Source organism: Diaphorina citri, unplaced genomic scaffold (assembly GCF_000475195.1).
Source record: "Diaphorina citri unplaced genomic scaffold, Diaci psyllid genome assembly version 1.1 scaffold814, whole genome shotgun sequence".
NCBI lineage: Eukaryota > Metazoa > Arthropoda > Insecta > Hemiptera > Psyllidae > Diaphorina > Diaphorina citri.
The window spans coordinates 1,349-27,725 of record NW_007378246.1 but is presented as its reverse complement, the minus strand read 5'-3'; the positions used below and the strand labels follow the sequence as shown (position 1 = coordinate 27,725).

General features: G+C 37.4%; 2 protein-coding genes and 1 long non-coding RNA gene across 5 annotated transcripts; 2 read left to right on the top strand and 1 right to left on the bottom strand.

Moving 5' to 3' along the window:
• The first annotated feature begins 2,059 nt into the window (after window positions 1–2,059).
• LOC113468678 lies at window positions 2,060–2,952 on the top strand. The gene is made up of 2 exons (XR_003392342.1): window positions 2,060–2,495; window positions 2,629–2,952. It is a non-coding gene; the product is annotated as an uncharacterized LOC113468678 (long non-coding RNA).
• On the bottom strand, window positions 2,785–8,860 carry LOC103512242 (partner of Y14 and mago). Of its 3 annotated transcripts, XM_026825773.1 has the most exons (6): window positions 8,603–8,860; window positions 8,076–8,221; window positions 4,279–4,344; window positions 3,856–4,020; window positions 3,412–3,459; window positions 2,785–3,244 (listed from the first exon to the last, which is right to left on the bottom strand). In XM_026825773.1, exons 2-6 carry the CDS (start codon window positions 8,116–8,118, stop codon window positions 2,928–2,930), a joined length of 639 nt encoding a protein of 212 aa, XP_026681574.1. In that variant the 5' UTR covers window positions 8,119–8,221; window positions 8,603–8,860; the 3' UTR covers window positions 2,785–2,927. The 3 variants fall into 3 exon arrangements, with proteins under 3 accessions (XP_026681574.1, XP_026681575.1, XP_008475214.1); XM_026825774.1 differs by lacking the exon at window positions 3,856–4,020 and having other exon boundaries at window positions 4,114–4,344; window positions 8,607–8,858; XM_008476992.3 differs by lacking the exon at window positions 3,856–4,020 and having other exon boundaries at window positions 4,114–4,344; window positions 8,603–8,857.
• An 8,554-nt stretch (window positions 8,861–17,414) lies between these two features.
• LOC113468677 (echinoderm microtubule-associated protein-like CG42247) lies at window positions 17,415–25,682 on the top strand (the record flags this gene model as incomplete). Its single annotated transcript, XM_026825770.1, has 3 exons — window positions 17,415–17,624; window positions 24,161–24,361; window positions 25,455–25,682. Coding segments are annotated over exons 1-3 (516 nt in total), but the record flags the coding sequence as incomplete, so codon positions are not given.
• Window positions 25,683–26,377: the final 695 nt, after the last annotated feature.

Genomic DNA, 26,377 nt, shown 5'->3' with positions numbered 1-26,377 from the left:
ACGGTAGAGTGGATAATATAAACTTGAGAACGATAACATTGATAAGAATGGGTGACATTTCAGGGTAGTGATTTTAAAACTATTTTGCATTTTGACTTAAAGGACTGAGCTCTTTTGAGATCAACCTCATAACAAAAGAGGGACTAGGGGGTTTCTCCTCTCTTGGCGCTCAAGTTTAGGTCCGGGCCTAGGTTTCTTTATTTATGTGGAAAGTGGGAAATTATATGAGTAACGCCGTACAATGCATCCCTTTGATGTAAACCGGGGAACAGTGGATAGACTCTGTATTGTGCAATGTACCTCTAAGAACCTAATGGGCTTGAGGCACACAGGAAAACACCCCAAGGAAAAAGTGAAAGTTAGAAAACGCGGGCATTAGACGACTGGAAGTTTTTAATTTATTCCAATATCGACCTGGAAATTTAAAAGCTTAGGTACAATGTTTTGACATCGACGTCAGGGCTTTTTGGCCTCCAAACAATTCAGAAAATGGTTATTAGGAGCCTTTTCTAACTCCGTTGACCTAATGATCACTCATAGGGTTCCAATTATAATAATTTTCGTTTTGAACACACACTTAAATATTTATAAAATATATTGTGGATTGTATCTGATTTTTACAGTTAAAAAAAATGGGATTTAAACGGCTGAAAGGATGAAGTGGAAATAATTTTCTGGTGACTAAAGCACTTTGTCTCAATGGACATATTAATATTGGACTGTAGAATGGACACACTAAGAAATTGGTTAGTGTTTAAAATACCACTGGGACACTGGGGATTCCTCATGTATGTTTGTAGGAACATGAACTAACAATTAATTGAATTCCGGAAAGTCCCTCCACACTACTGGATATTGTATTACCTACCTAGTATTAGGTTTTTGTACTTTTAAAGGGTCTAGATCGCTAGGTGCAAGTTGTTTCATTTTATTACTATTTGCATGCAAGTTGTTGAATAGAGCTAAGGCCCGCCACACACGTCACTCCAGAAACGTTTCTAGTTTCTAGTCTGTGTGTCCGTTGACCGTAACAGAAATGGTCTATCTGATTCAAAAATCCTGCCAGAGAGTAGGTAGTCTCCGCCACTGTAATTAGATTTTTTTCCTGTTATAAGTTGATGTTTTATCATAATAATGATAAAACATCAGATGTAATGAAACTCAGCCGTTTGGACAGAAAAAGTAGCGCACATTTAAAACATATTACCTAGTGATAGTAACTAATATGTACCTACAGCATTATCATGAAAATATGGATATTGTAACTATCTACCTACTAGAGGTGTGTAATAAAGAGTAATATTGCTTGAATTTTACGCATTTGAATCTGTAGGTACCTACTCAAATATGTTTAAATTTAACGTTAATTTACGAGTAATTAATATAATCACCCATCGTACACAGACGGTCATCCATCCAAGTAGAAGCAACGCCCGACGGCTTTCAACACAAGTGACTTGAGGAAAAATTGGCGTCCCAAATTCCCAACAGAAGTTAATGAACAGTCATGTGGGTATCAGGCAATGAAAAATCTATTTTAAGCTTTTGAGGAAAAAAAAGTCCAAAGTCCAATTAGGTAGAAGCGCGCATTACACTCGTAAATGAACCCCTATTTTTCTAACGTGCTAAGGCAAGGTAAAATAAAGAACATTAACTGGAAAAGATTTTTATTAAGAAAATTCTTAGCATGGGGGCAGGAGAGGTAAGTGGCCTAGATTTGAGCTCTGTGCTGGTTAGGGGGAATAGAGAATGTTTAGCCTTTGTCCATCTATAAGGAGAGCATGGAAACGTGCAAACAAAACTAACCCCCGAGCTCAGCCAGTTATCTCAAGAAATGACATGAAATTGGCAACATTGTTCGTCTTAAGTTAAACTAAAGTTTAACTTTGGCTTTCATACATACGGGGGTTAGTTTAACTTTGGCTTTCATACATACGGGGGTTAGATTTCTTTTTTGGTATTAAAATGGTTTAGGTACTGAAATGGTATTCTTAATTGGACAGTATTAGTCAGAAGGAACCATCCATAAGGCAATTCCCCTTATGTATTGTTTTCTTCATCATAATTTATATGTGACCAAAAATATAATTTTGACAACCTAATTATTTATTTGATATAAAATATCTGTTTTTCTTTACAATACAATCAGTTTGAGAAGAAATGAGCTCAATTTGACAGCTCAATAATCGGCATTCTTTTTTCTACCCACAATTATTCTATTCAAGTTATAATTCTGAAGGGAAATTTGGTTCTGAATAAAAAAGGCATATAGAAATTTAAAAATATGTGAATGCTTAAAATATAAAATTTATATATTACAAAAAATACATAACACCATAATATAATGTATTCTTAACTTCTCAATGGATAAAATTTCAGCCTAAGCAAACCATTTCATGTGGTTACACATAAACCAATTACCATGAGATCAGTTTGCAATTGGTTTTTAAAATCATTAGGTTTAAAATCATTAAAAGTTCTAAAATTAAATCAAGGTTCAGGTTTACCGCCATATGTATGAAGTCTAAAGATAAACTACACATAAACCAATTACCATGAGATCAGTTTGCAATTGGTTTTTAAAATCATTAGGTTTAAAATCATTAAAAGTTCTAAAATTAAATAGAGGTTCAGGTTTAGGTTTCTTTTTTGGTATTAAAATGGTTTAGGTACTGAAATGGTATTCTTAATTGGACAGTATTAGCCAGAAGGAACCATCCATAAGGCAATTCCCCTTATGTATGGTTTTTTTCTGTATAATGATGTCCATTGTACCTATGTGTACTTGGCATGGGTACCTACAAATATTATTTTGTATTTTGCATACAAAATAAGAACTTTCAGTTAAGATGGAATTAATTAAGCTTGACCGGCAAAATCATATGAGTATTCTCGAAAGTTGCACAATCTGAAGAAGACAAGGTCGTTCAATCATCTTTACCTTCTCCCTCGCCTTCCTCCCCATGCAAACTCAACTTTAAAGCCATGATCTCACTGAGTAAGTCAGGCTTCCTCTGAAGTTTCTCCAACTGATCTTTCTCAGGATTTTTAATCTCCCCACTCTCAATTTTCTGCTCAAGAGTTTTGATTTCACGAACTTTCTTCTTCAGATTTTTGATCCGTTTTTCTAGCTCTTCGGGGGAAAGGTTGTCAAAGTTTAGTTCACTAGGGGCCGGTGGCTTTTTGGCACCTTTAGACTGACCTTTAGGTTGAGCTGTCTTGGCATTTCCACTGGATGAGTTACCTGCACTGTGATTTCACGAACTTTCTTCTTCAGATTTTTGATCCGTTTTTCTAGCTCTTCGGGGGAAAGGTTGTCAAAGTTTAGTTCACTAGGGGCTGGTGGCTTTTTGGCACCTTTAGACTGACCTTTAGGTTGAGCTGTCTTGGCATTTCCACTGGATGAGTTACCTGCACTTGGAGTGTCCTCAGGTTTCTTTTTCTTCTTTTTCTTTTTAACTAAAAGGAAAGAAAATAACTGAATTTCAGATCAGGTAGATACTTGAGCACACAATTTAACTATCTAACCTTGTTTTGGTGAGCTGAAAATGACATCTGTGCAGGTACAAATATCTCTACTCATATACTTTCTAATCTGTCTACAGGTTTCTTTTTCTTCTTTTTCTTTTTAACTAAAAGGAAAGAAAATAACTGAATTTCAGATCAGGTAGATACTTGAGCACACAATTTTACTATCTAACCTTGTTTTGGTGAACTGAAAATGAGATCTGTGCAGGTACAAATATATCTACTCATATACTTTCTAATCTGTCTTGGCAAGAACATTATATTAAAAAAACTGTCAAAACACTTGATACCTAGGTACCCAAGTATAGAAAAATCTAGCTGACTTACCATCTGCATCTAATATCACAAGTCCAGGAATGGGGTTCTGAGGATTAACAGGTTTCTTGACATGGGATGGATCTAAGCCTATTGGTATTGACTGGGCAGCTTGTCTATTGGCAAACTGTTTGCCTTTACTTTCATACAGAGGGACTTCATCTTGTGGTACATAACCTAAATCTGTCTAGGCAAGAACATTATATTAAAAAAACTGTCAAAACACTTGATACCTAGGTACCCAAGTATAGAAAAATCTAGCTGACTTACCATCTGCATCTAATATCACAAGTCCAGGAATGGGGTTCTGAGGATTAACAGGTTTCTTGACATGGGATGGATCTAAGCCTATTGGTATTGACTGGGCAGCTTGCCTGTTGGCAAACTGTTTGCCTTTACTTTCATACAGTGGGACTTCATCTTGTGGTACATAACCTGCTTTCACTCGGATGGCCTTTCTGAATGTACCATCTGGTCTTCTGCTTGGCTGTATGTAAACACCTGGGAATGAAAAGAGATGTCATACAACTTTCTATAATGATTGCTTGGCTAATTAATGGACAAAAGACGTGATTTCCAAGCATGCTTATAGGGACAGGCTCCAAAATAAATATTCTCAGTGGTTAGGATAAAAAAAACCTTCAAGTTGTTGAATAGAGCTAAGGCCCGCCACACACGTCACTCCAGAAACGTTTCTAGTTTCTAGTCTGTGTGTCCGTTGACCGTAACAGAAATGGTCTATCTGATTCAAAAATCCTGCCAGAGAGTAGGTAGTCTCCGCCACTGTAATTAGATTTTTTTCCTGTTATAAGTTGATGTTTTATCATAATAATGATAAAACATCAGATGTAATGAAACTCAGCCGTTTGGACAGAAAAAGTAACGGACACATTTAAAACATATTACCTACCTAGTGATAGTAACTATGTACCTCAGCATTATGCACCAAATACGTGCCTATACTATGGATATTGTATCTAGTAGAGGTGTGTAATAAAGAGTATCTAATATTGCTTGAATTTTACGCATTTGAATCTGTAGGTACCTACTCAAATATGTTTAAATTTAACGTTAATTTACGAGTAATTAATATAATCACCCTTCGTAGACAGACGGTCATCCATCCAAGTAGAAGCAACGCCCAACGGCTTTCAACACAAGTGACTTGAGGAAAAATTGGCGTCCCAAATTCCCAACAGAAGTTAATGAACAGTCATGTGGGCATCAGGCAATGAAAAATCTATTTTAAGCTTTTGAGAAAAAAAAAAGTCCAAAGTCCAATTAGGTAGAAGCGCGCATTACACTCGTAAATGAACCCCTATTTTTCTAACGTGCTAAGGCAAGGTAAAATAAAGAACATTAACTGGAAAAGATTTTTATTAAGAAAATTCTTAGCATGGGGGCAGGAGAGGTAAGTGGCCTAGATTTGAGCTCTGTGCTGGCTAGGGGGTATAGAGAATGTTTAGCCTTTGTCCATCTATAAGGAGAGCATGGGGAAACGTGCAAACAAAACTAACCCCCGAGCTTACTGAGATTTATTTATTTTTTAAAACTAATTTATTCACCTGAGAAAGTTTGTAACAATAGTGACCTCCAGTGTTTTGTGCTATTTTATAATTCAACTTTCTGACAATATTTAAAAAAAAAAAAAAAATATTTTTATTAATTCTCATAAATCTACCTACCCATCTATAAAGAAATTAATGATTTAATTTCATCTGAAAACTAGTTGATAAATCTTATTTTTAGTTTGATTTTAAACAATCCCTAATAGGATTTTTATAATGTGATGTTACGTGGTGAAAATAGTACGTGGTTTTTTGTAAGTATTCCTACATTCACTATTATTGCGTCCTTTCCGAAGAATACTATTCTATGAACCTCATCTCGCAATCAATTTGCGACTCTCAATAAATTTTGCTTCGCTTCTATTAAATCAGGACTTTATGGACAGTTTTTGTGTTCGAAGAATACTATTCTATGAACCTCATCTCGCAATCAATTTGCGACTCTCAATAAATTTTGCTTCGCTTCTATTAAATCAGGACTTTATATGGACAATTTCTGTGTTTATCATTTTACAAACTCATGACAGAAGAGAACGATTTTATTAGGTACCTACTTACAAAAACTAACATTCAAAATTTGAAAGGGTAGTTTGTTGCCTTTCCTGTTTGAATTTTGGTTCTATAATCATGGTTCGTGACACTCTCATAATTATGATGTAAACAATATCTTCCGTAGGCACAATTTCATGTGTAATATTGACAAATGCCCATTTAGGATCTTTTCAAAAAAATACAACACTATTGGAATATTGCCAAAAAGGATAATACTTACGGGCCTCGATTTTACATACATGGAGGTTGATAAGTTTTAAATAAAGCATGGGCAAAACATTTATGGCACGTTGAATGTACCAGTTCCCAATGGATCACTGAAGTTAAGAAACGTGGCGCGTGATTTGTATCAGGATGGGTGATCGTCTGGGCAAACGCGTGCTTCTGACCAGCCACCCGTCTATGGTGAGGAGAATAGAGGGTAAAACCGCCGTCACTTAACACCTTATAGCTATATACAGGGAGCGTAAATCTCTATCAAATCAAAATAATTACGGTTTTTAAATTTTCATTTTTCGATAATAGAAGGTAATAATTCCTATAACTGAAAAAAAAGACCTAAAAAAAAAAAAAAAAAAAAATGTGGTTACAAAATCCTAAGACTGTACATAAGCTATATATATAGCTTTGTTGGACTAAAAACTTGTTTGTAGTAAGTGGATTATTCCTTGCAATAAGTGGTGAAATTGATGGTATACGTAGGTAACAAGTGAAAAGTTATGAAATTGGCTTCCACAAAAATCAGACCTATAGTTAGCTTGGTTTGTAGCGCGTCTGCCTTGACTGGCTTTCTCCTATCCTGTCTTCCTTCTCTCTTCGATTTCGGGACGATAAGACGTTAGCAGTTACAGTTCCCTCTGTCAAACCTCTTAAAAAAAGACCGATTTTTGTACTAGCCAATGTGGCTCAAGCATCAATCACTATTCACTATAAGCTATACCTACCTAAGTACCTAAATGTTTTGTACTTACTAATAGCCATTTAACTACAAACACGTTTTCAGTTCAGCGACTTCTTACAGACCTCATAGTCATTAACAGCTTGACTAGCATCCTAGCTATAAATGTGAAGGTACTTTTCACATGAAACACGTCACGGTAACTCCCTACTTTGATTTCCAACTTCAATTACAAATTACAAGTAACCTTTTTACTTTCTTTTTACCTAATATTGTAATTTGAAAGCTCGTGTTTATGCTCATGGTAATTTTATTGGTTTTGCTCATAATGCATATGGTTAACCTGATTCCTCAAATCCTTACTGAAATAAAATAAGTTGATTGTCCAAGTCGTCGTGAATTTTATTTGTGCTAAAGCAGAGCCTTTCCGCAACTTTTTGTCCATACCACAGCATTAGGGCTTACTTTGTAATCAATTTCCATCTACCTATCAAGAATCTTTTTACACTGGTAATGCCGCCACTGATCGCTACTTGATTAAAGTAGCTACTCAATTGTCCTCACGAGGCTGAGTGCACCCCAAACTCCAAGCACAGAGCCGAAAAAACTTCCACCCCGCCGGGAATTGAACCCGCGACCTCCGGAGTGCAAGCCTAGTGTGATACCCCTCAGACAGGGAGACTACCTCTATTATTTTATTTTATTATAATTTCTTGAATGTTTTTCTATTCAAAGGTCACCTTCTTCAAGAATGGCGATCCGTATTTCCCCGGGGTGGAGTACCGGTTCAAACCGGGCCGGGACATCCCCAGCCTGGAAGCCCTGCAGGACAAGTTGTCCGTAAAGCATGGCTAATGAAAGTGTCCTGGTGCCGCCTATGAATCAGAACCAGGACAAAACTGACAGTGAACTAGAAGACGAGGAGGTAGATGAGGTATGTGTGTAGATTTGAGAAAGTCGGAAACGATTACTACCCAGAATCATGTATGTACTATATATGTACATTTGTACATATGTGTCTGGCCAGAATTGACTTTTACCACATCCCTCTTTTTCACTAATGACATTGAAGTCATAATTCTCCCAGCTCTGGCCAGCCTAGTTAGCTTGGTTGGTAGCGCGTCTGCCTTGTAAGCGCTAGGCCGTGGGTTCGATTCCCAAGATTGTTCAATTTATACCTTGTATTTCAGGTACATGGCAATGTTTAACCTTACCAGATTCATCTCTGATGACATTTTGTTGAGGTGATGCTTGCATTGTCTACTAGAAGACTCTCAACAGGTTCAACAAGTCAGGTTGATTCGGAATGATTAATAGTGTTAAGGCTGCAATAGCTTGACCACAGCCATCAAGTTATTATCTGGAAAATATTGAGAAAATTATGAAGATATATTTGTAAAAATATCTCAAAATTCCATTTTCAAGCAATTGGGTCATCTTACAAAGATGAGGACTCAATTCTCAATTTCCACAAGGGTGTTTTGTTAAGCTGCAAACATGTAGGATTTACTGCAACTTTTCTCATAACGCCTAACACTACCTTTCAGAGTGAAGCAGAGGACAAGAAAGATTATGAATCTGTTGTTGATTACCGATATTCAGGATTGACTTGTTGGAAACTTGGATTCACCCTCTTCAAGCAACTTGCAAAAGGCTGTGGCTGACAGTTCAGTTTCTAACCGGTTCCAAGTAGATACCTACTTATATTGGTAAGTAGACACTTAAGTAAGAGCATACTTACCTACCTCCATCCTATACATCCATGTGTTAAGCTGTCAGCTGTAAAGTCTGTGAAACAAAAGGAGAATCAACAATGGTAAGTTTGTTGATGTGAGAACGTCCTGAAACCTGAAAGCGATGGAATGGAGTAAATTAAATTGATTTCAAGTATGATTTGAATAGAAACCTGGTAAAAGCACAAGATTTCCTTCCTATTCCTAGCAAGAGGCAAGAGGCAAGGCAAAAGGAAAAGGCGAAAAGGCAAGACGATTGTTGAAAACAAAACACAGCCGGAGATTTTTTTAAATGCAACGTTGCCAAATTGCCCTTATTGTCCGTAAAAAAACCTCCCGATTAAAAAAAAAAAAAAAAAAACCATTCCCAAAAGTCCTCTTTTTCCGCAAAAAAAACCCCCCCTAAAAAAAAAAAAAAAAAAAAAAAAAAAAAACATCAACTTCAAGCGGTAGCTGTTCCCAAATCCTGTCAACTCCCTGAAGTTAAGCAACGTCCTGAGAGGTTGGTATCTGAATGGGTGACTTCCTAAGCTGGACAATCCAACGGTTTCGACACCTCACAGGGTTTCAATTTTTATGACCGCCGTACAATTATTATGATTATGCAATGTGCTAAGTACAAAGTATTAGTGGAGATGACTAATACTCTTGTGCTCCCAGCTACAAGACAGTTTTTAGACTTACCTATGTACCTAGGTAATTTACAGGTAAGCGAACTAAAAGTGATATCTACCTATTTTATATACTGCCAAGACTTGGGACACTAATGTAGGGTGTCTAGTCGTACCTTGGCCCCCGTTGTACCTTGGTCCCCTGGACTTTTCTGGTAACTGGCGCCACCTATCGGGTCCGAAAAATATGTATCTGATGCGTAATTTCACAACGAGCTCATAGCAATTTGATTTGTAAACAAATCAGCTGTCGTTGAGAAGTTAATTAGGAAAGTCGTGTTTTGGTCTGTGTTTCGAACATAATAAATTAAAATAAATATTATAATCTTATTAAAGTTATTTATTTATTTGTGCAAAATATGCAAATAAAAGGCGTAGGTAGGTGTGTGAAAAAATAAATAAATCATTAATCAACTTCAGCTATAATGTCAGGGTTTATTAGCACGCAAGTGTACCTACCAATTGTCTTTCTAGATATTTAGGGAGGTAATAGGTAATAGGGAGGTAACATATACCTGCCCATGTTATTCATATACCTACCAACGTTACTTATGTACCTACCACGTTAGCAAGTAGGAATCCTTTTCCATTCAATGTATAGCTTGATTTGATTTGGGATTTTGGCCACGGAAAGATAGGACTCTCTAAAAGTGTGCCGCTGTGCCAACAACTTTGGGAATCACTGACCAATGCACTGAGGAGAAAAAGAAAAAAAAAAATGGGGCGCCGGCAGCCTAATCTGGTGACTGGATTCCGGCACTCTGATGTTGAACTCTATATCGGGAAGCTTGACACTATAATACCTATAGCATTCCAACAGCATAAATCAGGGGAAGTAACCCAGTAATAGAGTTCTTCTACCCTATGCTTGTGGCACCCTGTCACCAATTTTTTTCTCAGTGTGGGTGGGTACTTATAGGAATAGGTATAGAAGGTACGTAACTATTAACTATACTTAACTATATCAGTATTGGACCTAACATGGAACATTTTTAAACGTAAAATAATTACTGCCAAAAGTGGTCATAAACGAAAATTTTTCGGACTCGTGTTTACATATTCCAAGGATTTTTCATTTTACAATATTTTTTTCGTTTTAAATCAAGATTAAAACGTCTGTGTTGAAGTTGGATTTGTACACACACTAACTTCACCACAAGTCACGAATATGTGGCGTGGCAAACACACAACTTTCGGATTATTTATTAGGGCCGAAAAGGGGGCCAACATATTTAAGATGTCAAGAAAGGCTGAAAGAGTATTTTTTATTAGGACTTTGAATGAATTTCCATTGAAATTAAATTCAGTAGAAATGTAGGTAGATAAATACATACATACCTACCTACCTACTTGGTTATTTAAAAAATAAGATAAAGAAAATACAGTTCTGAGAGTTTTGATATGGTTTTAGTGTTCGGATTGCAAACAGGAAAAGGGATCCTTGAAGAGCAGTAAGTACCCATTAAAGTACTACAAAAGCTTCCTGATGTTTCCTCATGGAAAAAAATGGTATCGGTTATTAGACCCACTTTTTAAATGTGCATAGTACCTACTTGTCCTCGAAGGCTGATTTTGGCCATCTTGTAAAACACCCTATTCTGATTGGTTGAAAAGGAAAGAAGTACCTACATACCTGATGTATGAGTGCCGTGTATGAGTGTCGGCCTAGTTTTTGTTCCTTGTTCCTTGTTCCTAGGATTTTCAATCTCAAGTTAAAGTGATTGTTAACTTCTGATAAGCATGCTCGAGAGACTGTTCGGGCATAGCTCTCCTATCCTGTCTTCCTTCTCTCTTCGATTTCGGGACGATAAGACCAAAGCAGTTACAGTTCCCTCTGTCAAACCTCTTTTTTTTTGAAAAAAATAAGTAAGTATGGGTACCTACTCGTACTTACCTAAATTTTGGATCATTTATTAGGACCGAAAAGGGGGGCCGACATATTTAAGATGTTTAGGTACAGGGAAAAAAATCCTGTGAAACTCACGACAAGAGGGAACGGGCCTTTGCTCGTACATTTACCTAACCCTATCCGGCGAAAAGTCCCTTTTGGACAGGAGCACTAAATAGGGCTCTCTCTCTCTCTCTCTCTCTCTCTCCTCTCTCTCCTCTCTCTCTCTCTCTCTCTCTCGCAAGGAACACGGGGAAGGGGCTACCTCATTTTCATATTTAACATTATTGAAACATTTACCTAACCCTTCCGGCGACCTTGGGGTTCAAAGAAGAGAAACATGGTAAATCTCCGCCGCAATTTGAACCCCATGTCAGAGAGAAGGGGAGGGGGAGGAGGGGATGGTTTCCTCTTTGGAAAACAAGCACGATACCTCATGTCCACCTAAGTACCTACCTACCACATGCCCTATGTAGGTAGATGTATATGTACGAACTACTCGTATATCTATTGAAGTAGGTACCTATGTCTCGTGGATATATTTTTTTTTTTTTTAAGAGGTCTGACAGAGGGAACTGTAACTGCTATGGTCTTATCGTCCCGAAATCGAAGGAAGACAGGATAGGAGAAAGCCAGCCGTTCCGAGAACGAACATTATACCATCAGGATAAAATCCGCCCCGGGCGGGAATCGAACCCACGGCCTAGCGCTTACAAGGCAGACGCACTACCAACTAAGCTAACTAGGCTGGCAAAAAAACCATCATTGAATGATACTAAAACCAAGAATTTCTTCTCCAATAACGCATAATGTAGGAGCCTACTTAGTTTTTACAACCGTCATCAGAGAAAGCAGTTTATGGCGAAATAAACGCGACTGGCAAGGTCCTGGGATTGAACAATAACTTTACTTGTTATCTGCAAAGAACACTCGCTCACTGTACGTACATTGTACATAGAATGCAATTTATCTATTTTATAAAATGGATACATACCTAGTAGGTACCTAAATAATTGTATTCATAGCTAGGTAAGTAGGTATGTAAAAATACTGAAATTTTGCCAATAATATACATTAGGTAGGTACCTACCTACATAATATGTAGATGGAGAAAAACTCAGGAAGATGAAAAAAAAAAATAATAATAATAAATACCAAAAAAAATTTTAACATAAAATAAAAAAAAAAAAAAAAAAAAAAAAAAAAAAAAAAAATCAGTAAAACATCAAAACTCTGTTCCGTGTTGATTTATGCCGGGCGTCTCTTCAAACTATTGACGTAGGTTTTTTTTTTTTTAAGAGGTTTGACAGAGGGAACTGTAACTGCTATGGTCTTATCGTCCCGAAATCGAAGAGAGAAGGAAGACAGGATAGGAGAAAGCCAGCCGTTCCGAGAACGAACATTATACCATCAGGATAAAATCCGCCCCGGGCGGGAATCGAACCCGCGGCCTAGCGCTTACAAGGCAGACGCACTACCAACTAAGCTAGGTAACTAGGCTGGGAATTTTCTTTTACTGCTATCTTTTTTTGCCTTTTTGGAAGGAGCACGTTTTTTAGAGGTTTGACTGAGAGAAATGTAACTGCTAAGGCCTTATGGCCCCGAAAGCGAACCTTACCTGTTTAGGATGAAATCTGAACCGGGGGGGATCTAATTCGCGACCTAGCGCTTACAAGGCAAAAGCGCATTATCTCAGACCTCGACCATCGACTCTTCACCTCGTCCATCGACGGTGTCGACTATGTGTGGACACATCGCTACCTTTGAAGATAAGATAAAAGATATGTTCGTCCCATTTCGAAGTATAGAGAACTTCTTCTCTTAAGAATAATAATAAATAAATAAATATAAGGTCTACTTACCTAATTTATTTTTAAAACTATGTAGGCATTTTCTGTGCTACTTTGCTGCAAACAATTCCAATTTCCTTGAAAACTAAAGGCCGTTCCCTTTCCTTGGGTTTTTTCTAACATACCAAAAACTTAAAAATTCGATGTTTTCAATTTCGTCACTAGAGTGACCGTCACTAGCGTGACTAACTTTGGTCAACAATAACATGAGAACGAAGGGTGATAGCGGGAAACGAAAAAAACAGTTTTATCCGGAACGATGTTTTCTATAACTTCTGAAAAAATCCGGTAGATAGCGCTAATAGTAACGATCCTATATTAAAAATTGTACCTTTTCGTCACTAGACGGACGGGTTTCGTGGACAGATAAGAACAAAAAAATACCGGTAGAAATATTAAATATATAAAAAAAAACTTATAGTCAAATCCTTTTAATATGCGATCCAAATTTAGGTCAACCCACATAAAAGCATTCCTTTCATGACATCCGTCAACTTTATGATTTTTTTTTTTTTTTTAATTTTTACATATTTCTTTTATAGTAAACAATATACATGCATATAGTTATTAGAAATACCATCTACTAGAATTAATTAGGTCATATAATTATGTAGGCTTTGTGAAGAAGGAGAAACTCTCTTGATTAAATCAAACACAAACTTTATTAATCCTTTGTTTTTTACCTACTTACATGTTTTCTTTTTGGCCTTCATTGTTTGTCCTTGAACCAATTTTTTCTTCAATATTATATTTTCCTTCTAATATTTTTTTACATCGCCCATTTATTTATTTAAGAATAAAAAATAATAAAAAAAGTAAAAAATGTAGCTTACTTACTCAACTGCAGTCAATATTATTTTCCAGTTCAATTGTAACTTACCATCCGTTGAAGTAGGTAACTCGAAAAGTGTAATTTAATCTGAAAAAGTTTTGTTTATCTATTATTATTTTACTCGTATCAGTCAGAATAAAAAGTAAATAAAAGTGTTTTGTGTGTATTTTTTAATACAGACTTAGGTATAGTTTATTACATATCTAAAAATAATTTAAACAATAAACATCAGGTAGTAATTAATGTCTAAATATTTAGGTAGGCATTCCAATATTATTTCTTACTCTATCTTTGGAATCCCTATTTATCACTGTGAACCAAACGAGTCCAGTCCCCGAGTGCATCCCTTTTATTCAATGGATTTGGGGTTTCAAAACACGTTCTTTTTTTAGCTCAAGTGTAGGATATCTTCGGTCAGTCTTTTCCTTAAAAATATGCATGCAACTGAATGTTCTTTTCCTCTCAAAACCATACCTACCTATAAGATTTTTGGACCTCCTAAACAAGGTCAAATCAAGTGGCACCCGTCAACCTTTGGCAACCTTAAACATTTCAACCATTATCAAACGTCATGAACAGTTGAATGCACAAGGATCCATGTCACAGCCTTGTCCTGGATTGTTATCACAGGAATCATGATGGATGGATCTGTCTAGAATGTAGTAGGAACGTTCAAATCCATAACTGAAAAAGCCAACATACATACAACTTAACGTGGAAAATGCAAATTTCCCGGTCATAATTTGTTTTCCCCGAAGGTCATTTTTGTGAACTGCTTTTGTTTACAATATGCACAATGCTTTCGCGAGGGAAATTCTGTTGCGATAATAGCCCGTATTCCAGGCATCTAAGCTTAAGAATTTGTACTACGAGAGTAGGTACCTCTCTGTAAGGAAAAGAGTTTGTCAGGGGGAATTTTTTTCTTCTGATTTGTTTGTTGTATATGTTATTGCGACAATAAAATAGGGAAGCAAAAACACTTTTGAAAATGAGCTTCTCTTTCTCTGAGTCTTTCATAAATCTAGGACTCGCTACTTGCTACACCTACTGAAGATTTTGTATGAACGCCTGTAAATGAACTGATTATGCAATGTGCTTTACTGCATACGCATAGCAATTTGGCAAATAGGTACATACCCAATAGAAAATAACAAATAAGCTGAATAACTAGGTAGGTAAATATGTTTAGCAAAATGTGACACACCCAACTTTTTTTCCGGATAAAAGCTCGGAATTTCTCCATTGAGGGGAAGCAATAGATACTCCGCTAAACATATTATAATTTAAAATCTAGGTACCTAGGTACTAGGAAAAAGAAACATATTAAATTTGATAGAAGAGTTTAAATTTTCCTATGCTAATGTCCTGAGATAGGAATCTTATGAAAATGATAAATAAAATTTCCATAGCACCGGCTAATTTCCATATCTCATATTTAATATCTGATGTTTAGCCCTTTTGTAAACTCTGGGGTCTTCATTTGTTGATCTATCTGTTATCATGTTATCAAGTATCATCTATGCTAAACATCTCTTTAGCTCAATAGTTTAATATTGCAACGCTTTATTAAAGTAGGTATAGGTGATCGGAGAAGCTCATACCTGAAGCAATTTTAGTTACAGTAAGTAGCTTTAGCAAAATAGAGATGTACCTATATACATTTTATAAATAGGTAGGCTATTGTATTGTCCTCGTCTTTAGAAGGACTGAAGAAGAAAAGGCTAGACGTAAAACAAAAAAAATATCAACAAAAATAGGTAAATAAAAAATAATTGGGCTTAGTTGCAAAAAAAGGACCCACAAAAAAATCACGAATAAAAATAATGGCTTCTGTTAAATGAGTAGAGTTAATTATGAAATTAATGAAATAAAAACCTTTACCTCTTGGAGGTTTTAATGGCTTTTCCTTGGCAAATCATAAATGACCTTTTTATTCTTTTTAATCATACAGACGGTAATGATGAAATCTTGATGAAATCACACACTAGCTTATTAACAGTGGTAGGGAACAAATTAAATAATTTATTCCCCCACTCCTCATAGGAATATTTATATTTTCATTTGTGATTTGCATAAAATTCAAATTCTAAGTAAATATATAATCGTGTTTGGCCACACTGAGGATGTTATGTGGTAAGTAGGCCTTTCCAACCATGACGTCACGTGACGCAACGTCATGGTAGTGTGTCCTGAACGAAATTACCTACAATATTATGGGAAAATTTGAACTACATCTTTCTGACTCCCCATGACTTCACGTGACGTGACGTGATGGTAGTGTGTTCCTACCTTTCCAGTAGCAAGTTACTTGCCCGGTATACTCCAAGGGAAACAAGACCTTCTGAGAGGAAAAAAAGCGGTTGTAGCGTTAGAACCATCTACCCTCAGCGTCCTGGTAGAAATGATGGCAACATTTATGTGGGCACTACCCGGAACAATATCATGGAGGGGTCGTTGCAGAGGCGATTCAACCAGGTAAAAGTCCAAATCGTTATTAGTTCTTAGAGACCAGAGAGTAGATTTTAGTAGATACCGAGTTACCTTCGAGTATACGCCAGGTCCTAGGTAGGAGTTATTCAGTTTACGACTTTACGAAAGTGGATATGAAATTTGTATGGTCGCCTGGAAACAATTTGATTATGCAATGTGCTAAGCATCATGTTTTAGACCCTTTCAAATACATACTCACAAAGTTCTTTTGATTAAATCTGTTGAAAATCTTGAAATTGAAAAGGATTTGTTCATGTTCCTAATAAACTAGACAACGAATTATTCCTCTTCTTCAGATTATTGTTGCGTTGCTTGCATTCAAAAGCAAGATGCCCAGCAAATCTGATTTTCGATGTTAGTGTGATGTGTGATGATAGATTTGGTTTCCTATACGCTATCTCCTTTTCTGCTTTTATGTATCATCTTCTTTCGTATATCCTTTAACTCTTTTGCTGTATCTTCCACTTTCCATGCCGTAGACTCCAATGGTTTTTCATATTCGCTTAGCTTTTATTCTAAAGTTTTCATAAACTTTTCAAAATCGGTCTTCCACAACTTCTGTATGACCATCTTACAGTGGAAAAAAGATCCTATAGGAAGGAAAGTAATGTAATCGGGTCAAAATTTCGATGGTCAGTTTTTAGTGTCAAAACACGTTTTGAGGTCCCTAGAGCCCAAATTCAAAGTTTCAGCCATTGGTCCGTGTGTGTAAATCTCTATCAAATCAAAATAATTACGCTTTTTAAATTTTCATTTTTCAATAATAGGTGTGTTTTTTTTTTTTCTTTTTAAGACTTTGGACGGCAGAATTCTCACACAGTGAACTCTTCCACCCAACGTAGTGTATTAGTTGTGTGCCTATATGAATTAATTGGCTATGTCCCCCCTGTTTCAGGCCATACTATGGTAGAGGAGCATGCTCACCCCGCAAGTAAACGTACAACCATCCTCTCGCCCTCCCAGTAGCAACATCGAGCACGAAGACGACCGAACGCTTCCTCCGGAGACAGCCGAAGACAAACCCGAGCCGACCGTTAACGGCGAGGCCAAGTCCAATCACGCCGCCAAAAGCATGGCTTACAACCATCCTCTCGCCCTCCCAGTAGCAACATCGAGCACGAAGACGACCGAACGCTTCCTCCGGAGACAGCCGAAGACAAACCCGAACCGACCGTTAACGGCGAGGCCAAGTCCAATCACGCCGCCAAAAGCATGGCTAATGAAAGTGTCCTGGTGCCGCCTATGAATCAGAACCAGGACAAAACTGACAGTGAACTAGAAGACGAGGAGGTAGATGAGGTATGTGTGTAGATTTGAGAAAGTCGGAAACGATTACTACCCAGAATCATGTATGTACCTACTATGTACAATTTATTGTACATATTTATGTGTCTAGCCAAAATTGACTTTTACCACATCCCTCTTTTTCATTAATGACATTGAAGTCATAATTTTCCCAGCTCTGGCCAGCCTAGTTAGCTTGGTTGGTAGCGCGTCTGCCTTGTAAGCGCTAGGCCGTGGGTTCGATTCCCGCCCGGGGCAGATTTCATCGTGAACGAATAATGTTCGTCCTCGGAACGGCTGGCTTTTTCCTATCCTGGCTTCCTTCTCTCTTCGCTTTCGGAACGATAAGACCTTTTCGGAAAGATAAGACCTTTTCGGGACGATAAAAACTTTTAGGGACGATAAGACCTTGGCAGTTACAGTTCCCTCTATTAAACCTCTTAAAACAAAAACAAGGAAAAGTGCACTTCAAACTAGACAAGCCCATGACGCGTACCCAGTCAATCATCTGATCATATCCATAGACGCATGGACCTAACATGTTGAGATATATCGTGTCAATCTCTAATCACCATTATAATTTGTCACGAATAACCTACTTTGCAACATTGCAAACATAAAATGATTTATCTTGGTGTAATATTATGAAAAACATTGCCGCGTGAAGGACTCGGGAAATTTTCGAAGAAAAACTCAAGGCCTTCGAAACGTCCAGCGTTGTACGAGGGCAAAAGATTCAGCATGTGTTTTGTTGCATGCAATTTGCAAATAGTAATTTAGCAATTTATTTCGTTTGAACATGTGGCAACAATGTAGCAGGGTCGGACTGTTTGGTCCCACAGGAAAATGGGAAGCTCGAATTCGCAAAGGAATATTAGCCATAACCTATATTTCCAAGAAAAAAATGGGGGCGAAACAACTTGGCGGAGTTTTTTTATGCCACGAATTGGTAACTTTTGGGGGGATCTCATAACTTTTTGTATAATCTCAATTGGGTTGTAATTTGATGAAACCTAACCTAACGACTGTCCTATTTACGGTAGAGTGGATATAAACTTGAGAACGATAACATTGATAGGAATGGGTGACATTTCAGGGTAGTGATTTTAAAACTCTTTTGGATTTTGACTTAAAGGGCTGAGCTCTTTTAAGATCAACCTCATAACAAAAGAGGGACTAGGGGGTTTCTCCTCTCTTGGCGCTCAAGTTTAGGTCCGGGCCTAGGTTTCTTTATTTATGTGGAAAGTGGGAAATTATATGAGTAACGCCGTACAATGCATCCCTTTGATGTAAACCGGGGAACAGTGGATAGACTCTGTATTGTGCAATGTACCTCTAAGAACCTAATGGGCTTGAGGCACACAGGAAAACACCCCAAGGAAAAAGTGAAAGTTAGAAAACGCGGGCATTAGACGACTGGAAGTTTTTAATTTATTCCAATATCGACCTGGAAATTTAAAAGCTTAGGTACAATGTTTTGACATCGACGTCAGGGCTTTTTGGCCTCCAAACAATTCAGAAAATGGTTATTAGGAGCCTTTTCTAACTCCGTTGACCTAATGATCACTCATAGGGTTCCAATTATAATAATTTTCGTTTTGAACACACACTTAAATATTTATAAAATATATTGTGGATTGTATCTGATTTTTACAGTTAAAAAAAATGGGATTTAAACGGCTGAAAGGATGAAGTGGAAATAATTTTCTGGTGACTAAAGCACTTTGTCTCAATGGACATATTAATATTGGACTGTAGAATGGACACACTAAGAAATTGGTTAGTGTTTAAAATACCACTGGGACACTGGGGATTCCTCATGTATGTTTGTAGGAACATGAACTAACAATTAATTGAATTCCGGAAAGTCCCTCCACACTACTGGAAAAATTATGCCAATAACATTAATAGAAAAAATTAAAAAAATCAAAAAGTGATTTTGGGGGCCAAGGTACAACCAGGCACCCTACCTAGCAAAACTCCGAAAGGGTATTGAAGAGCTAGGTACCTACCGAACAATATAGGTACCTACCTGAGACATCAACTTTAGGTACTTACTTTCTTTTAAATAGTAAAAAAAGGACTCAAGTTAATTTTTCTACCATTAAGTTTAGTGCTCCAAAGACTCCAAACTAATGGATAATTTTATCGAGTAAAGTATTAAAAAAAGTATTTAAATGTGGTTCTAATAAAGCATTAATTTTATTATGGTTAAAATAAGACATGATTTTTCAATAATAATGAAAATGCTGTCCGATCATGATTTTTTTTCCCCCAAGTAGGTACCTCTCTAGATATATTATAGAGATCTTTTGCTTTTCCTATCAACTTTTGCTTTTAATAATTTTACGATACCTACGTAATAGGTAACAAACGCAATCCAAATGTGTAGGTAAGTACCTACCTAGATTGTTTAGGTTCAGGCTAAAAACATAATTCATTATATTATTTACAATGTAGCTATGTATTTCTTTAAAATAATATGACTGAAACATATTCACGCATAATTTCAAGATCTCGTTCTTTGATAAAAAGCATTTTAGAACGGTGAGTTAACCCACATTTTTTGACATGCCATGTAAGAAGGTCCAGGCTATTTTCCTGTGCGAGACATTCGAAAAATGTTCCACCCCCTTGAAACAATTTTGTGCGACCCTATTTTAGATAACCAGGGTTTGGAAAGGTAAAATGGAAAGTGGTTTTCAGGTCAGTTGCTTTCTAACTGGAGAAAAATCAGGTATCTACCTATCGATTCGTCTTCGTATCGGTCTAAATTGTCCCGAAAGCGACGAGAGAAGGAAGGCAGGATATGAGAAAGCCAGCCATTCTGAGAACGAACCTTATCCATTCAGAATAAAATAAAAAGTAAAAAAGTAGGCATTAATAAAATAAAGCTTTACCTGAACGGTGGGAGTAAAACAGGTAGACCCATTATTTCAAAGTAGAACACCTTTTTCTATGAACAGCAGCACCTTAATAATTAGTAATAATTTTAGTAGGTATTACCTACCTAGTATTAGGTTTTTGTACTTTTAAAGGGTCTAGATCGCTAGGTGCAAGTTGTTTCATTTTATTACTATTTGCATGCAAGTTGTTGCCTGTGCGAGACATTCGAAAAATGTTCCACCCCCTTGAAACAATTTTGTGCGACCCTATTTTAGATAACCAGGGTTTGGAAAGGTAAATGGAAAGTGGTTTTCAGGTCAGTTGCTTTCTAACTGGAGAAAAGTCTGGTATCTACCTATCGATTCGTCTTCGTATCGGTCATAGTCCCGAAAGCGACGAGAGAAGGAGGGCAGGATAATATAAGAAAGCCAGCCATTCTGAGAACGAACCTTGTCCATTCAGAATAAAATCCGGCCCTTATTTAAAAAAAAAGGGTAAAAAAGTAGGCATTAATAAAATAAAGCTTAAGGTACCTTAACGGTGGGGGTAAAACAGGTAGACCCATTATTTCAAAGTAGAGCTAGACACCTTTTTCTATGAACAGCAGCACCTTAATAGGTAATTAGTAATAATTTTAGGGACTTGAGAGTAGTTAAGGTACCCACATATTAGAAACATGCAATTTAGGATTTAACTTCGAATTAGCGCTCGATCAAATATAATCATAATGAACGCAGGGTGTCAAGCTGAAGCTCGGGTGATAAATTGAGGTTAAGAGGTTGACATAGTGCGGGAAATATTGCAGGGATATTTTTCCTGGTCATTATTTTTTATTTATTTTTTAAAAATATGAGTGTTCCCAAGTTGTTGAATAGAGCTAAGGCCCGCCACACACGTCACTCCAGAAACGTTTCTAGTTTCTAGTCTGTGTGTCCGTTGACCGTAACAAAAATGGTCTCTCTGACTCAAAAATCCTGCCAGAGAGTAGGTAGTCTCCGCCACTGTAATTAGATTTTTTTCCTGTTATAAGTTGATATTTTATCATTATCATCACCTAAGAATCTTAAGATGTAATGAAACTCAGCCGTTTGGACAGAAAAAGTAGCGCACATTTAAAACATATTACCTAGTGATAGTAACTAATATGTACCTACAGCATTATCATGAAAATATGGATATTGTAACTATCTACCTACTAGAGGTGTGTAATAAAGAGCGGGGTTCGAATCCTGACCTTGGACGAATTGGAGGACAACGCCAGCTACGTCGTGTCTTCGTACAAAACGTTCAAGGTAAGATTTTACCCCTTTGTTTTCACTTATCTACTTATCCGTGGCTGATGCTTTATCGACCATATGCCTGCTCCACACTCTGCCTCCAAGCAGTCCGATTCCGAGGCACTTGTATAGCGTCCTGACCTCTTTGCTCACGAAGGACCGTTTTACAAGAATGGCGTCTTACAAGAACCTGCCTCGGTGGGTAAAGAAAATACAGTTCTGAGAGTTTTGATATGGTTTTAGTGTTCGGATTGCAAACAGGAAAAGGGATCCTTGAAGAGCAGTAAGTATCCATTAAAGTACTACAAAAGCTTCCTCATGTTTCCTCATGAAAAAGAAGGAAAAAAAATTGGTCTTCTGATAAGCATGCTCGAGAGACTTTTCGGGCATAGCCTCGGAAGCTCGGAACATTCTCAGGGGCTTCTAACACTTTCTCATTAAGATAGGAGACCCAGCTTTTACGAGTATGTCAGCCTCAAATCTGGGTGTTCTGTTATTGTAAAATAATAAAATATATTTATTTATTTACACGCTGAGAAACAAAAGGAGGCCATGTGTAGAAGAAAGAAAAAAATATAAAAGTTAGCTGTAAAATTTAAACAGGCCAATTTTCCTCTGTGTTCCGTCTGAGAACTCTGTATTTGCGTTTGTCCGTGTTTACGGTAATTGCATAGTTTCATAAAACAAATAGCTACCTGGGGTCGCTATTCGCTATTATTTATTGAGTCATAAACCGTCAACATTATTATTACACTAAGTGTTCTGTTATTGTAAAATAATAAAATATATTTATTTATTTACACGCTGAGAAACAAAAGGAGGCCATGTGTAGAAGAAAGAAAAAATTATAAAAGTTAGCTGTAAAATTTAAACAGGCCAATTTTCCTCTGTGTTCCGTCTGAGAACTCTGTGTCTGTGTTTGCGTTTGTCCGTGTTTACGGTAATTGCAGAGTTTCATAAAACAAATAGCTACCTGGGGTCGCTATTCGCTATTATTTATTGAGTCATAAACCGTCAACATTATTATTACCCTTATTTCCTACCAGGGACTTGAGAGTAGTTAAGGTACCCACATATTAGAAACATGCAATTTAGGATTTAACTTCGAATTAGCGCTCGATCAAATATAATCAAAATGAACGCAGGGTGTCAAGCTGAAGCTCGAGTGATAAATTGAGGTTACGAGGTTGACATAGTGCGGGAAATATTGCAGGGATATTTGTCCTGGTCATTGCAGAGTTATTATGGAGATCCACTGAATACTTTCAAGAAAGTAGGAGTATTTATAGGTACCTATACATATAAATATAACATACCCGGAATGTCCAAAAATACAAAGTAAGTGTTGATAAATAATGAGGTTTCCTCCTCCAAATACATAGGTAGTAATGGAAATGAGTAGGAAACAGCTATTATATAGGTATGAATTTTTGTTGAAAAAAAATCTTCGTATTGTATTAGTACAAGTAAAGGAACGATTTTATTAGGTACCTACTTACAAAAACTAACATTCAAAATTTGAAAGGGTAGTTTGTTGCCTTTCCTGTTTGAATTTTGGTTGTATAATCATCGTTCTTTACCCTCTCATAATTATGATGTAAACAATATCTTCCGTAGGCACAATTTCATGTGTAATATTGACAAATGCCCATTTAGGATCTTTTCAAAAAAATATAACACTATTGGAATATTGCCAAAAAGGATAATACTTACGGGCCTCGATTTTACATACATGGAGGTTAATAAGTTTTATATAAAGCATGGGCAAAACATTTATGGCACGTTGAATGTACCAGTTCCCAATGGATCACTGAAGTTAAGAAACGTGGCGCGTGATTTGTATCAGGATGGGTGACCGTCTGGGCAATCGCGTGCTTCTGACCAGCCACCCGTCTATGGTGAGGAGACGGGTAGCTGGTCGCCGAATAGAGGGTGAAACCGCCGTCACTCAAGACCTTATAGCTATGTACAGGGAGGGTAAATCTCTATCAAATCAAAATAAACAAATTTTTTGTCGATGGTGGGATTCGAACCCGGGACCTTCTGCATGGCAAGCAAGCGCGTTACCACTGGACCAACCGTGCCCCGTTGCAGAGTTATTATGGAGATCCACTGAATACTTTCAAGAAAGTAGGAGTATTTATAGGTATACATATAACATACCTCAGAATGTCCAAAAATCCAAAGTAAGTGTTGATAAATAATGAGGTTTCCTCCTCCAAATACATAGGTAGTAATGGAAATGAGTAGGAAACAGCTATTAATATATAGGTATGAATTTTTGTTGAAAAAAATCTTCGTATTGTATTAGGACAAGTAAAGTAAAATAAAAAGATCATTCTAATATTTATATCATTCTACAACACACCTAAACGCTTCTGATTACAGGCCGTAAACACCCGACCCCGCCCGAACACAGTTCTCACCGGTGGCGGATACTGGGGGAGTCGGCCCCCTAGTCCCAGTGGGGGTGACAATGCGAGCGAAACCTCGTCTGTAATGCCACCGCCCCCACCCCAGCAAACTCAGAGGCCCAAGTCCAGGGCAGAGTCCAAATACGACAATCTCTCTTATTGGCGCGCTAGAAAGGTGAGAGAACTGCTATAGGAATAGGAAATGGTTACTGGTAATACCTATAGCTGAAAAAAAAGTAATAAAAAAATGTGGTTACAAAATCCTAAGACTGTACATAAGCTATATATATAGCTTTGATGGACTAAAAACTTGTTTGTAGTAAGTGGATTATTCCTTGCAATAAGTGGTGAAATTGATGGTATACGTAGGTCACAAGTGAAAAATTATGAAATTGGCTTCCACAAAAATCAGACCTATAGTTATAGCTTGGTTGGTAGCACGTCTGCCTTGACTGGCTTTCTCCTAACCTGTCTTCCTTCTCTCTTTGATTTCGGGACGATAAGACGTTTGCGGTTACAGTTCCCTCTATCAAACCTCTTAAAAAGACCGATTTTTGTATAAGCCAATATGGCTCAAGCATCAATCACCATTCACTATAAGCTAACGAATGGCCATTTTACTACAAACACGTTTTCAGTTCAGCGACTTCTTACAGACCTCATAGTCATTAACAGCTTGACTAGCATCCTAGCTGTAAATGTGAATGTACTTTTCACATGAAACACGTCACGGTAACTCCCTACTTTGATTTCCAACTTCAATTACAAATTACAAGTACCTTTTTACTTTCTTTTTACCTAATATTGTAATTTGAAAGCTCGTGTTTATGCTCATGATAATTTTATTGGTTTTGCTCATAATGCATATGGTTAACCTGATTCCTCAAATCCTTTCTGAAATAAAATAAGTTGATTGACCAAGTCGTCGTGAATTTTATTTGTGCTAAAGCAGAGCCTTTTCACAACTTTTTGTCGATATCACAGCATTAGGGCTTACTTTGTAATCAATTTCCATCTACCTATCAAGAATCTTTTTACACTGGTAATGCCGCCACTGAGTCCTACTCGATTAAAGTAGCTACTCAATTGTCCTCACGAGGCTGAGTGCACCCCAAACTCCAAGCACAGAGCCGAAAAAACTTCGACCCCGCCGGAATTGAACCCGAGACTTCCAGAGTGCAAGCCTAATGTGTGATACCCCTCGGCCTCGGAGACTACCTCTATTATTTTATTTTATTATAATTTCTTGAATGTTTTTCTATTCAAAGGTCACCTTCTTCAAGAATGGCGACCCGTATTTCCCCGGGGTGGAGTACCGGTTCAAACCGGGCCGGGACATCCCCAGCCTGGAAGCCCTACAGGACAAGTTGTCCGTGCGTATGGACCTGCCCCGGGGGGCGCGGTACGTGTTCAGTATGGACGGGGTTCGAATCCTGACCTTGGACGAATTGGAGGACAACGCCAGCTACGTCGTGTCTTCGTACAAAACGTTCAAGGTAAGATTTTACCCCTTTGTTTTCACTTACTTACTTGTACGTGGCTAAGGTTTTGTCGACCATATGCCTTCTCCACACTCTGCCTCCAAGCAGTCCGATTCCGACGAACTACCACCGTTGTTCCGGGAATAACAAAGAAGATCGGGGAGGTTTTTAGCGGGTTGAGCGGCCAAGAATGGTGCCACAGAAAGGCGAAACACTATACCCTGAGCCGTGACTCCAACATACCCTCTAGCTATACTAGAGAAATCAAAAAGATTTTCCTCCTCAAAAAAAAGTCCGATTCCGAGGCACTTGTATAGCGTCCTGACCTCTTTGCTCACGAAGGACCGTTGTACATGATCGGGTTGGTAGCCCAGCGCACAACCTTCCTCCATTTTGATACGGGCTTAGGACCGTCACTGGCGGAGTTTCTTTGTTTTTAAGCCTAATGTATTTTACGAAGTAGATCACTGTGGCAGGGCCGTAGCCAGAATTTTATTGAGGGAGGTGTTCAAGGGGGGATTGGATCTGGATTTCGGAGACCGGTCCATAGTGAAGGAGCAAAAATAAAGCCCGTAAAGAAATAAATTACCAATATTTATAATATAGTATTATTTTATCCTTAATCCGTGGATTCCGTGGGTAGTATTAAGGATTATTACCTCGACATTTATTGCAATTTTGAAGTGTTGTACTCTATTCATTTTATTTGA